Here is a 14,942-nt window from a genome sequence, read left to right as displayed (position 1 = left end):
AATACCTTCCATAGATGTATCCTACTTCTTTAGCAACTTCCACCCATTTCAGGTGTCAACAACATCCCAAGTTAACGGATTCATGGTTCTATTATTTGTCAATGAATAAAAGTTACTTCTTTTATATTAAGCTGACTCTCAACTGCACGTCACCTGATACCTGTATTGACAGAAACTGAGTAATTCCCTCTTCACCATTTCCGTACTACTCATGGTCTTACAGATATCTAACATACTGCTTCCCAACAGCCTCTTTACCAAGCTGGCGACCCCTAATATTTAAGATGACTTGCCTAAAATGACCCTGTTCCCCCATGATGAATGATTACAAATATGTTTGATTTGCTGAGCTGCACAGTTACAAATTACCCCCTCAGAACCGCAACAAACAAGAAATAAAGCAGATGTGAACTTTAACATTTATGACAGTATTGCAATCTGGAAATAAGGGTTAGTTGCTACATAATTTTTCACTTTCTGTTTACTCTCCAATTAATCTGCAAACATCCTGTCAAGCATACAAAACTGTACAGTTATTTATTAACATCTGCTAGCTACCAAAGCAAGCTCAAAAGAAAATCTCCAAGTTTAGCTTACTTAAAATGCAAAATCTGATCCAATAGATGAAAAGATAAAATACTAGTTCACCAAAGCATGAAAGTATAGCAAAACTGAAGTGTCAGCCATCTAACACGAAAATACAGTAAACAATTGAAATTTAATCAATTTTTTTCAGATTTAAGGAGTTCAAAAAATGAATTTTGAGACATATCATGTTTCATATATAATGGCAAAAATAATGCAACTGGAGAGCAAGAAAAATGTATCTGTTATCATTGCTGAAGTTGAAATAAGTGAACAAACACACATAGTTTCAGTGAAAACAAGGGAGGGTTATGTAAACATGCTTATTTTCTTAGGTATTACTGGCAACATAGAAGGAAAATATGGCCATATCAAGCCAAAGTGATCCATAAAGATTTCTTCCACAAATCCTACATGGCTTTGTAATGTTAATGGCATCCTTATTTAAAGCATACCTATTTTACCGAATGCTTCTCTTAGTTCATCAAGCTCTTCACGAGAAATAGTAGTTATGTTGTTTTCCATCTTTGGACAGCAAGAAGTGTCGTCCTCAGTTGCTGGTACCTAATAATAAAAAGGAAATTTATAAAGCTTTAATTCCAAACACATGCCAAAAAAAGTTACTGATCTTTTCAATACAAGGTATGAGACCTGAATGACATTTCCAGGTCTGGCACACTTAAAACATTGTAAACAACACTTTAAAGTACACACACCTACCAATTCTTTTCACTGTAATAGTGACTGAGAATTCACAATAGCAGCACCTGTTTTCATACACATGATGCTTTCATTTGCACAGAATAAGCACCACCCAACAACAACCTACCTCTATTGCTTGAGCAGTTTTCCAACATTAAAATGATAGCCTTACATTTCAATGAACGTTTTTTGGAAAAATTGTTTTCTAAGTGCGATGCAGTATTATTGCCAATCAGTGTTTAGTGCTAAATCTAGTCCTGAAAAAGCACTGAGCGCCCCAACATTTGCACAGTAGTAAAACTCAGTGGGACACTTTCAACCACCTGCTTACAGATGGGTGAACACTGATGAGCCATTCCAGAGCTGCTGCACATTACCCTTTCCTTCACCCTTCTGACAAGCCTGTTGTCTCACAACACTGGCAAAGAGCTGAATAAAGTGTTTTACTGAGCACAGAGATTGGAGTCTCAATGTGAATCTACTTTCTCTACCCACCTCCACAAAATAAAAAAAACCTACAAAACAGAAGGCACCTTCACAAGACCCTTGTTAGTAAGCGCAAGTTTGTACGTAAGTTGCACACAATTGTCTCAACACACAAGTTTATATCTGCATTTGCCATTCTCTGTGTACATGCCATCGGTGCACTGGGTTGTAAAGAGCATGATGTGCTACAGGTGCTGCTGTGCCTACCAGAAAGTAGAAGTGTTGTCTTTGCTTTTAAGCCAAGGTGGCAAAAATCCACCTTACATAAGTATTTTCATCAAAGTTGTCCTGTACGTGTATATGTTTTCCCCTCTAGTTTAGTGGTTTTGCTTTAGAGCAAGAAAAATATTCCTGAACTGGCCAGGTTATTATTTGCTCATAATAATTATATTTGGATCTGCTATATGCAGTTGCTTCTCTCCCAAAATCATGCCTAATCGACAGAACTGTACTATTACCCACTGGACTACACACTGGAAGGAGAAATCTGATTTTGACAGTTGGTTTTACCATGGACCTGCTGAGTGCCCTTGGGCAAGGCTGTACCTCTGTGTGTTCTGACCAATTAGGTTACCATCTTTCCCTGTGCAAGGACTGCCTCAGAACCAGGTGGCTGTACAACGCCAGCAACAACAGGATCCCTGGGAGTTCTGCTGTAAGACTGTAATAATGGAATCAGAATTTGGTTCAGAATTAAAGAAGTTAAACATTATCAATCTCTATTTCTGCTCCCAAATAATTTTTTCGCCATTCTCGCTGTGTCAGTTTTCTTTCAATCCATGCCAATCTGACAATGAAAAAATAGAAATGAAGCAATCGCACAGGGCACCAGCACATGTGAGAAGGGGCAGCAGGGCAGCACGGCAGCTGTGGTTCGCTGGGGGATCGTGCCAGCAAGTCTGACAGAGTTCCTGGAGGTTTCCTCAGGAGTGCCCACAATACTGCTGATATGATTGGTATCCACTCTACTGTGAAAACAGCTTTAATACAAAACGAATCAGCTGTGGTCAGCCACAAACGCATAACATTGCCTCACTATGTTAAGTGTCTCCTGATTTCAGAAATATAACCAGCGACATCACTGCTGTGCATTATTTCTCTAAGATACCACACATCTGTATTAGCGGTGTCAAAACCCGATATATTCTGCAACTGGGTAGAACAGAACATTTGTGTATCACAAACTGGCTCTCCCTGCCTACCTATGAAACGAGACCAAACGAGAAGCCTCGCACAAGCTGTTGGTTTGCATGGTGTTCCCGGGTTGCCCTCCCTTGCTCAGAGAGCAAAGAGTACAGGGTCAGCCTGTTTGTCTTGTGTGGCTACAGAAAGCAGGGAAAACATTAAATTGTTAAGAAATACAGTTATTCAACATACTTGGATACTATGTTGGAGAGCATGTCACTGGATGGAGATTCAGGTAGCCAGAAATCAGAACTGGACCAGGATACTAAGACCTAATTTTATTCAAACCTACCAATCCAAAGCTATGTATTATGGCATTCCTCCTCATATTATTTTGCCTTTTGCTGAACCCAGAATTACATACTTTGTCATTTATATTCATATTCTAGATAAATAAGAGTTATTCAATGACAAACTCAGCTTTTTAGGGATCTTTCTTAACTCTATGCACATATTCAGATCGCTAGACACTCTGCAATAGGATGGTTTTGACTCCCTCAAGAGCATTTTCATAAATGCAAATTAAATTCTTAGCTTCGATTTTCTAATACAAGAGGCAATGAGAATCTTTTTGCTGCTGTTTTTACTGCTGGTAAAAGAAGTCTCTTTGGAATAGAATATCCCATATTATGACATACTCATTAAGAATTCTTTATGTATTTGTAATGAAAAACATTTCTCTGCAGAAAATGCTGGGAAGGTGTCTATAGTTAAAAGAAATCCTGAATGAGGTACCCTATATGTGGCTAAACCTGTATGTATAGTGACACAAGCAGTGCTCAGAAGTTAGCAATGAGTAGCTACCAACTTTTTTCAAAACACTACTTTTTGATAAAAGACAGTCATGGTATTTTATAGTATTTGAACTAATAGGTGCTTTGTTTAAGTAACATTTTTACACTTTTTTTTAATCTCTGTGGTTTATGTTTTGAAGTTTGTGCTTATCAGAAACCAGAGTTAGATATCCCCTTCAAAAAGAAAATGACTTGGAAGTTAAGATTCCCATGTAACAAACTTCAACTGGGGGTCAGGGTTTTAAGGAAAACAAATAACATGAGATGTGGTAAAATCTTCTAAGATAGCAACTGTATTGCCAGACCACTCAAGAAAATACAATAAAATTCTTGTCACAGGTATATCTGACTATTGTCTCAAAGTACAAAAGCAAAAATATTTATTTGGGCCCTATCTGCAGCGTAAGCATTTATTTATCTCCACTGACACTGCTGTGTAAGAGCAAGAAAAACCAAGTCATGTGCGTTATGTAACTGACTCATCTCAGCAAATGTTTCTGCTTCTTTTAAAGCAGTAGTTTACTTCTCTTCCATGATGCTACATAAAAAGAGTTCTTAAAGAGTGGGTTATTTTAATGAGAGCTTGTCTATTTTACCTAGGCAAGTATTTTCAGTGTCTTCACTGGGACTGCTCCTGTGGGTCACGCAGGATGTGGCCTTGAGTGTGGGTGGCAAGTTAAGTCTTTTTCCTTCATGTCACTAGATCTTATTTAAGTACTAAAATCCTACTCATCCATTTTGCTAAGCTTACTAGCAGCATCTACCAGTCTCCATACTCAAAAGGAAAAAAAAAACCCACAACAAAACAAAACAAGTATTTGGAATACATATTCAGAAAAAAAAAAAAATGACCTTACAGATGTTTCTGGAAGTACAAGTACTTTGAATGGAAGCCTGATGTGACAATTGCAAATAACGAAATCATGAACTGTGGAAAAATTGGGGGAAAAAAATAAACATTTAAATCCCAATTACTAAGGAAATTTAAAGGACTCTGATCCTGCAACAAAACAAACAAAACCCCAAAACAAAAATAACAAAGCAAAACAATAAAAAGCCAGAAGACAATCCTCTGAAATACAAGAACAGTAAAAAAAACCCAACATGCCAGAGCACAAGTGAAATATGTAGGCACACAGATGCAAAAGACAACACCACTCCTGTCATACTGTTAACATTTTTAACTATTTACCATTACCATAAGCCAATGCAATTAGTTTCACACCTCCCCTTTTATGGTTCATATTTTAGATTTTCCATCATATTCTATTTGAGAAAATACCAATCTTTGATTTCCAAAGGCACTGATTATTTTAGCAACACAGTAGAAACACCTGTTCTTGAATGAAGCAGATAAATAAAGCAAATACATCTGCTCTAAAGACACAATCTTAAACACCCTATTATATAATTACAGGGTAAATTAGCTGGTCAATTAAATGGCAGAATTGCTGCAATCATGGTTCTGGCATTCATGAGCCATCTAGTTTGAGCAATCAGAGACACCTAAACTACTCAGACATTTCAGACAATTTCAATATGGAAACAGGGACCTTCTATCTAAGCTAATAAATGCCTTGCACCACCCAAGATGACTCAGTCCGTACGCAATTCTGACAAGATTTAACATTAAGCCTCCAAAGGTAGACCTCTGCTGGAACTATGACTACCTGCTGAATAATCATATATTTGATTACAGAGAACACACTTCTCTGGACTCCAGTAGTGTTCATTTGACACTTGGATTTTCTGTAGCCTATGCTTACACTAAACCATCTCCTGCTGCCCCAGGACAGGGTAGGTACAAACACAGTTTTTATCCTGAGAAAGTGCCCTCGATTCTCTTTTAAGTCCTCACCTCACCTTAACATGAACTGACAATATTAATCTCTCCCTAGTCTGCCTTTTATACCTGGAAAGCTTTTTGTGTCTTAAGACAATTCACTGGGGTCTCCTGGAAACACTCCACATCCAACATGAATACAGACACAAACTAGTGTTGATACCATCGTGGTATTTCTTCATGTGCAGAGGAGTATCTGTGCCTGAGCAACCACACAGGATGAAGTGAGCAGCCCAAATGGCAGCTCCTGCCACTTTTTTCACCGATTATCAAAGCTGTCAGAAAAGGCAGAGCAGTTAATTGCCAATCAGGCCCAATAGTTTCCTCCATCCCTGCAGGCAATTTATTTTCCAGCTCTTCATTTCAAATTCTATTGCCTTGTTTCCATGTGCAGCTGCTTCTGCAATGACAATGCACATGACAAATGCTGACTCAAGAGCTTGTTTTCTTTTGTTGCTGTTCTTTTTGTGCAGCTCTAGGGACACACCTCCTCTGTCTGGTGCAAATACCACTCCGTTGCTACATCATCCTTAAATCTGTTGTTTCCAATGACAGCCAAGCTAGCATAATTTGCAAATACAGGTGTGCAGAAGAATTACTACTTCCATGTCAATCATCAGCTGGTTATTAGTATTACAAAACATTAAAATTCTGCTTCTTTTATTGGGCTTTGAATCAAACTGGTATAGATTTTAATGCACAAAAGCTCCCGCAAACCCCTGTTCAAGCTGTAGTGTTGAACTGTTCATCTGGGATTCTTTAAGCCAATGTGGTGAAACAGGGTTGCTTTCATGCACCATTAGTCTCTTTTAAGCTCTTGCCAGATTAAACTAGAAGTTCTGCCCTGTCTCAGTGAGAAAAGAATGCATTATAAAATTATAAAACATACAAAAGGAACTTTAAACCAAGATATGCATCAGATGTTCCCTTTAGTCAGTAAGGAGAGAAAAGAAAAATGCTGCTGTATTTTAACTGGGGAAATGCTAATTAAACATCAGTGAAACTACTTGCACATTATAAAAATTTAGAGCAACAGAAAATACACATATACTCGTTTGTTTTTGTTTGTGCGTGTTTTTGTGGGTTTTGGGGTGGGTTTTTTTTGGTCCCCCCACCCCCCGGCTTACATTGAAAGACCTTTTTACTTATGCCAAGGTTACACTTGACCTCCAAGAATAAAGATGATTAGGGACCATCTAAACCAATACTTTAAACAATGCAAAAGGACAAATTATTCCAGGTGTCTCACTGGTGGCCTGTCACAAAACAGCAGCGGAGAATAAAAGAGTTGTCACAATAAGTTAGAGAGTTAACCTCCATGACAATTAAAAAAAAAAAAAAAATCAGAAGGGTTCAGTAACTTTATAATTTTTGTTATTATAGAAAGATAGCTTATCTTCCCAATATTGGAGAAAAAGCTGCAGGAGACATGAATAGGAGAGAATTACACTTCATGTTATCTAAAGTGAAAGAATTGATTGCAGAACAGTCCTCTGAACACAGAAAGAATCTGATACACCTAAAGAATGATGAGCACTGGGTCTTACAAAGACAGAAGATACAAAACCAGATCCACTCCTAATGAAGCAAAGAGGATGCTTGTAAACCTTTAAAACAGGAGAGCACTGAAAGGTAAAACTAATTAGCTATATAAAGACATGTATCTATATTTTTTTAAAAATACAAAAGATATTGCAACTGATGAAGCACATTGCTAATTTTTGAAAGCAGAGTCAGAGTACAATTATGGTAAGAGGTACAGTTATTAACACAGAAGCAGGAAGTGGAAAGTTCTTTATGTACCATACAGTCAGTCTGAAGCTTCACTACCTGAAAGAGTCAGTAGGTTTCTCAGCCTAGCCTTATAAACATGGCTGGATACATTCATCACCATCAAAAGTATTTAATGAAGTGAGAGGATAACAATGTGTAAATGTTACGCTTCAACATATAAACTGATAATCCACGGATTTTTCCTCAGTCTTCTATGTACAGCATTACACAGTGAATTAGGTACAATTTGAGACGGATTTTTTTCCAAACTTCTTCCAAAACTGTATGCACTGATCTTTGCTTGAGGAGGACTATCAAAGCAGCCAGAGTGATAAATTTTTTGGCCACGAAATATGCATCTTAGGTAAGAAGACTTACACTGATGTTAATTATTAACAGGAATTTATTCAACATAGTACACTAACTCTGGTGAATAATAAAATCAACATTTTCCACTATGCCTTTGAGCTAAACACGGGTGACTCAAGAATAAAGAGTAAAACAATAAGCTAAGCTACCTAATTCTTGGATTGGTCATGAGTCTGATCTGACTTAATGTGGTTTATACCACAGAACAATTTCATGAGGCTTAAGTCAGGATGAAGAGCAATTCTATTACAAAGCAGATACATGCTAAATTTAGAAAGATACCTTTTCACCCAAACAAAATGCCTTCAGTATCCTTCGGCTGCTAGGTACACAGAATAGCCATGAAAATTCATCAACAGTATCAGTTTCACATAGTTTCCTTCACATGCATCATTCAAAAGGATCTCAGACTGCCTGTGCCTTGTATTGTTGCATTCAGCACTCCTAATAAAAAACATCAATGGAAACCTTGCCTATACCAGATGAACCACTTTTAGGAAAGCAATTTTGGGAAAAAAAAAAAAGCTATTGCATGCAGAGTTCATTGAAGTACCTTTCCTGAAACATTCTGCAAACCCAATCTGCTTCCAATTCAGCTACATCAACACTTCAGGCTGAATTTGCCCAAACTGATCATCTCAGACCAGGTGTAACCTGTTCTGATTTGGTTAATTAATTATTTTTCTAAGAGTTCAACAAGTTTCATCTGCCTCCAGCACAGAGATGGGAGTGTTCTATCTGGACAGGGATATGAAATCTGTCTACCCGATATCCACAGGCAAAGTGATGCCTGCTCATCCAACATTAACCCAGATGTCACCTGATCTATAAAACTCAAAAAATTCTTTCTTGGATCTGTTGTGCCAACATTTCTTTGAGGCTGAATCCTTCCTTTTCATTTGCACTGATCACACTGCTGTCTAGAACAGCAGGTGATACACAAGGATTTCCCCTGTGATTGATCCTTGCAGGCAAGAAAAGCCAGGACACCTTCCCTTGGGTTCCAAAGACCACAGGGAATGCAGGGGAGTGAACTCCAGTCTGCCACATTCCACAACAGATGACAGGCCACTGCTCCTTGTCTCCTTTGCTTCAATACAACAAGCTGTGGTATTGATGTGCATGTCATCAAGAGCAAATCTGAAATAGTGACATTCTCTGTGAACCTGGGATGCTGAGTCAATCCACAAGTCAATCCACTAGCCCTTTGGAGCTGTGTGCATGAGTTGCTGCTTTCTAACTGCATTTTCTTATGTTTATAAATACAGTCGTTTGTAACACACTAGTTGTTGTTAGATAACTTTTGCAAGGAACACAGAACAGTAAGGAAGTTACATTTGCGTATCTCTGCAATATGACATGTCCTGGTCTCCCTGCCTGTTAGCACATCATTTCCAGATAAAAAAGAAATGTAAAAAGCTGCTTCCATGCAACAAGTAACTTTTCTTTAGGACTTGAGAATACCAGGAAAATCAGTATTGGAAATACAGAACCAAGAATTTTCTTTTGATAAGAGACAACGCTGGTTTTCAGAATACAAAATCAGATTGTCTGCTAAAACAATTAAACCCCTTCATCTGAAGCAAAATCATCCCAGTTTTGAGATGGGCTTTACATTTTACCTGATGTAAGTTTCAATATTAAGTATTCTGAAGTATCTGCATATTTTAGGTAACTTAAATATAAAATATTAGCTTTTCCATAAATGAGGGAGTACAGAATCAAAGTATACAATACAAAGTGATGAGCAGTTGTGCCATAAAAAGTGGCAAATTAAGGGACAATGAAATGTTTCCCTACAGAATCTCCAACAGGGTTAAATTCAAAGATCCAAAGTAAAGCTTGGATACAGTGAATCTGCTGAAGTGGCACTTGCTCTTGGTTGTATTATGCACAACCTTTGCCTTGGTGACAGTTAAGCAACAGCACACACATGGTATCGAAGGTCTGTCACAAGCAGTGCAGACACATATGGAAAATGAAAGCACAGTAGGAACCTAATACACTCAGACCATAAATCTTAATTACCTTTAATGTTATCTCAACATCCTCCACGATCAATTTCAAATATTTTAAATATGTTTCATTCCTCTACAACATAAGTATTTAAGCAGGAAAAAGAACACAAAGTGCATAAGGACTTAATGTTTAACATAAACATACCAACTATCCACTGATAAGAGACTGTTTCCACTAAGAAGTGTTTTCAGAATTCCTTGTGAATAAAATAAGCTTATGGTCTCATAGAAATGAAGTAGAACAAACAAGAATAGAGTTGCTATAATCTACAGTAGAAAAGGATGATTCTGTTATGCCCTTTAAAGAAGTTTGAGCCTACTACTGTCTGGCCAACAGCTTAAGGACAGAGCTAAAGGCACAGAGTTTAAATGTCTCAGTGACTTCTGAAGTCAGGAAGTTTTGCCACCAACCTATAGCAACTTAGCTCTGAAACACCCTAATTGAGCCTTACAATTGTTCAAAAGGAGATCAGTTACTTCTGCATTCAGACACAGAACATCCTTTAGAGTCTCACAATGCAACTGATAGATATTACCACAGTTCAGTGCTGCTATAGGAATGTAAGCGTTAGTGTAAACAGAAGGGTTCCTCAAGGTCTCAGTTCCATAGTTCACTACACATGTGGAAAGTCATAGACACACCCACCAACATTCTGATTTTACAATAAGAAACTCTTCCATCTGGCAAAAAAAACCAAAAACCAAATAACAAACATACACCAACAAACCACAAAACAAACAACAAACCCTGCATGCCATGAATGGCACATAAGGACAGGAAAGAACAGGCAAAAACAGTGGCAGGAGAAGTGGGATGAGGGAGACACAACATCACGCAGAAGACCTTCCCTTCATTGAGCAAACCCTCAAACAAGTGTCTTCTCTGGCCTATTATAAATTGTACATTTGTAGAAACCATCAGCATTGCAACAGATGTGATCTTTGTGGGTGTGGTATTAATCTTCCCAATGTAAATCATTTTACTGTTGCTTTAGTTTCCACCATACTGTCCAGAGTCTGGAATAATTTTTATCTTTTACTAATACAGTTACAACTAGCGCCCGCAAAGGAAATTCACAAGTCCTAGTACAAAACTCATGAACCTTGCAGCCCATTTTTGAGAGCTGTGTGGCTTACACTTGAGAGACCATTTTTCACCTCTCTGTTTCAGATAGATCACATAATTACAATCAGGTCTGGCTCTATTCACAAGTACAGTCACATGTATTTGCAATGAAAAAATTTACTCAAATTAAGCATTAGCATGTTTTCCTCAGCTCAAGAACACTATTATCAAGCCTGCCCACAACTCAAAATAATAAAAGTAACAGAACTGATAGAACCTCATCATCTCATTTTTTAATCCAAAAGTATGCAGTTGGGTTTTTTAATAAAAATTATACATTTAAAGATGTTGTTCTGGAGGTAAAAATCTTGCTTTTCCATTTTACACATGGCAATGTCTGTATTCACATAATCCATTATTTCAGAGCTGTATTCAAATTAATTAGCAAGGTATTAACAGTTAGGATGGGGGTCAGGGCAGATTAAGGTGACTTGGAAGAAACTTCTTTACAAGTGTCAACACCATAATGCTTACACTGGTCCAGGAAGCATTTGACTGAGCCTTGAAGGGAAACCAGTTTTGGTTTCCTTAAACAAGTTCAATCAACTTAATATACTGTTTCCTTTTATATGACCTTTTCTTATCTCCTCTCATCAGTAACACTATTTGCCCTCTGGATGGATCATTTGATACACTCAAAAAATGAGTTTGTTATACTGAAACCTATGTCCCATGCTGACTCATGACTTGACTTCCCCATACACAGATGTGCTACACCCTCCTTCCCAGAGAACTTCTGCAAGTACCAACTCTTCCTATTCTGCAAGGCTATCTTTGCCTTACTGACCTTGTCCCCATACCAACCAACCAACCATCTTTGCCCACGTGAAAGTCTTTGCTCATGTATCATCACTTCTGAATGCACCACCCACAGATAAGGCAAAAGCACTGTCTCTGGATGGCCAGAACTGGCAGGAATCATGCTTTCCAATTAGCACTGGAAGCTGGTGCCTCAGATGCTGCCACCAAAAGCAAGGAAAAAATACAAGCTGAGCCAACATCACAGACACCATAGCACAGGGTGCCAGACCCAGAAATTATGGCAAGACCAATGCCTGCTAAGGTCAAAGCACCATAGCAGTTTTAAAAAGTAAACACAGACGCAAAGAGTCTGTCATTAACATATAGAAAATCTGATGAGAAACTAGGAAACAGTTTGTCATAAAATCAGTTTGACTTATTTACCAGTCACTGCTCTGAATAGAATTTTTTTTGAAGTCCGAACTTGGTTTCTCAGTGACATTTCACTAAAGAAAACCACAATAAAATATAAATGGAAAGGCTACACTCATAAAAGCAAGTTCATTCAGGGACTCCACTCTCAAACCATTCTTCTGTGCCTAGGCTGACATTACATATCAAGTTTACAAGAGCAAAAGGGAGTTAAAAGGCACACCAGCAAATGATACTTAATGTCTTTCTTCCTCTGTCTAGGTTTATGCGCATACAGCTTTTGTTAGCATGCAACTACAGTAACAAAAACTGCATTATTTTTATAGGAAATTCCCATAGAAATATTTTCTGATATATATCTTAATTAGGAAACAAATCCTGAAATTCTTATTGAAACACTCAGCCCCAAGCCCTGACAGCATTCAAGAAGAGACTGGACAATACCCTCAGACACACGGTGTGAACTGTGGGATTGTCCTGTGCAGAGACAGGAGCTGGACTCCATGATCCTTGTGGGTCCTTCCAACTCAGGACATTCTATGATTTGGATAAAAAAAAAAATTGTGCACACAGCAGAAGTGTTGCCAGGACCCCCATCTGACAGAGGGGCTTTCTGGGTGTCCTAGTAATCTACAAATAGGATTCACAACTTGGGGTTATGCTTTAATTATTCTTGTACTTCTTTATTAAACTATAGCACCGATAATTAATTACTAAACATAAAAGTTAACCAGAAGCAAAAGTCATAACCCAAACTCTTCAAAAGGCAATCACATGCCATACTCTAACCAATTAAAATAAAAGGAAGCATCACAGAGTATTAACATTACTCACACAAGATGACATCTGCCTTCTGTTTTCAGATACTTCACGTTATTCTCATATTAGCTTTTCAAGCTTTCCTCACATGATTTCACAAACTGACTTCTGAGATCATCTTGAATTTTTATAGAAAGCTCCGTCAAATTACGAGAAGTGATGATATTGGGGAAGTCACTAACTCACCATCTTCTGATCTGACTCTAAATTACAATTTAAATAGTATGTTTCTAAAAGTGATAATGCTATTAAAGTACATGCATTAATTCATAGTAAGGAAACAATAGTAATCAGAGACATTAAACCATAACAAATAGCACAGTTTTTCACTATCTACCAGCTTCTAGCACAGCAATTATTATTATTACCAATTACACAGACAAAATTCTGCTGCTCCTGTCAGCAAATTACAATTTCACATTACATGCTTCACAATTTTTCAGAGTTCGCTGGATTTTGCATTCCTTCTACTACAATCAAAGTGTACTCACCTTTATTTGTTTAATCTGTTACAATATCATTGATACTTCCACTGTATCTTTTGCAAGGCTCTCAGTTTTTGTCCCAAGCCTCTTTCTTCCAGACTCAGTGCTGCTTGAGAGGTAGGGCATACTGTACTCAGTGTTCCTTGCTAAGGAATTTATCCTTCTATGGCACTCATGACTTCAGAAAAATACCTTCTTTTTTAGGCTAACTGGAACATTATGAACCATATTTCTCTTCTCCAAGTGTGAAAATAACATTTAGTTAGCACATAACTTAAAAAGCAAAACTCTGAACAAAGCTATTGGTGAAAAAAGAACCAAAGAGGCAAAGGGGGAGGGAGAACTTAAAACAGTGCAACTGCAACACTCCAGAAAACTCCTGCCTTTATCTTTCCATATGCCAGCTCACTGGTAGTCTGAAGTAGTAAACCACAGGCTGCTACAAAAACTAAAACTCTAGGATAGAGCCACAGGCTCTTACTAATGAACTTAGTTTTGAGGTCACCCCAGAAGTTAATCATGTGAAGATTAAGAGTAACAATAGAAATGCACATTCATTCTCCTGCCTTCAACAATTTAATTTTCATGCACATACTCTTCATATTCCAGCTAATTTCAATTACTAAACAGTTTCAACTAGTTGTGCATTGCCATAGTATTTTCCAGTTTTCGTTAGTTATCAGATGGCAGTATGGCCTCCTGTCACCTGCTAATTCCTTGTTCAACTCTACATGGTTCAAAAGATTATTAGAAGATTAGACTGATCAGCTACTATACTACAAGCAAGCCAGGATTTTCTGTCATGGAAAATTCATAGGTTATTTTTGTTTTTCTTTTTTCATTGGTCAAGCTAGAGGAAAAAGGTGGGTCCTCCATAGTACATGGCAAAAGCAATTGGCAGCATTTCAAACCCCTCCAGTCTGCTCTGAGTCCACAGATGCACAAATACTGCCCCTGTGCCAGTTTACAGCCCTAAGGAGCTCTGGTTGCTGAAGTGCTGAGGGTAAAAGGAGCACACTGGTATATATGAGTAACTAAATCTAAATAGAGAGTTGTTTGTAGCCACTAGCCTAGGAGACTATCTGGGGCACACATGAAATTAATTTGCTTCTACTGTAGTTCTTAATAATTAGGCCAGAAGAAAACATCTACAGTTGTTGTTGCCAACTGTCATTTTTAATCACATTTTGAAGAGGAAAAAGAAATTTCTCAGCATTTTTTTTTTAATTAAATTTTTCAAAACCTCAGCCTTAGGACTCAAATGATTAGGAGATAGTTTTCATTTAAGAATATGAACTTGTTTCTGATGCTTAGGTGAAAACTTTACTGTCTTTCTTATGAAAAAAAGGAAATGAAAATTAAAAAAAACTTTATAAACATAATTTGAGCTGGCAACATAAGCAGATATCTTTAAATGTTTAAATCATACATTGAAACAACATGAAACAATGAATAAAGATGTGCATGATTTTATTAACTAGAAATATTGTTTCCTTTTTTCAAGTATCATAAAAACATTCATCTTACAAAGCAGTGCTAGGCTAATAACAACCCTTACAAACCTAAAAATTATACTTGAAAAAA

At 37.5% G+C, this 14,942-nt stretch overlaps 1 protein-coding gene across 5 annotated transcripts in view; it reads right to left on the bottom strand.

Annotated features, from left to right (window-relative positions):
* Nucleotides 1–14,942, bottom strand: part of PLS1 (plastin 1) — a 44,444-nt gene that overhangs the window by 22,359 nt on the left and 7,143 nt on the right. For all 5 annotated transcript variants that reach the window (XR_011740500.1, XR_011740501.1, XM_071812525.1 and 2 more), the window contains exon 2: nucleotides 1,041–1,149. Coding sequence is in view for 3 of the 5 variants with exons in the window: in XM_071812525.1 (XP_071668626.1) it covers nucleotides 1,041–1,149 (109 nt within the window). In the remaining 2 variants the exon portion in view is untranslated. The remainder of the gene's footprint in view (nucleotides 1–1,040; nucleotides 1,150–14,942) is intronic.

The sequence above is a fragment of the Patagioenas fasciata genome, chromosome 9 (genome assembly GCF_037038585.1).
Source record: "Patagioenas fasciata isolate bPatFas1 chromosome 9, bPatFas1.hap1, whole genome shotgun sequence".
Taxonomy (NCBI): Eukaryota; Metazoa; Chordata; class Aves; order Columbiformes; family Columbidae; genus Patagioenas; species Patagioenas fasciata.
This window is presented reverse-complemented; position numbering and strand designations above follow the sequence as displayed.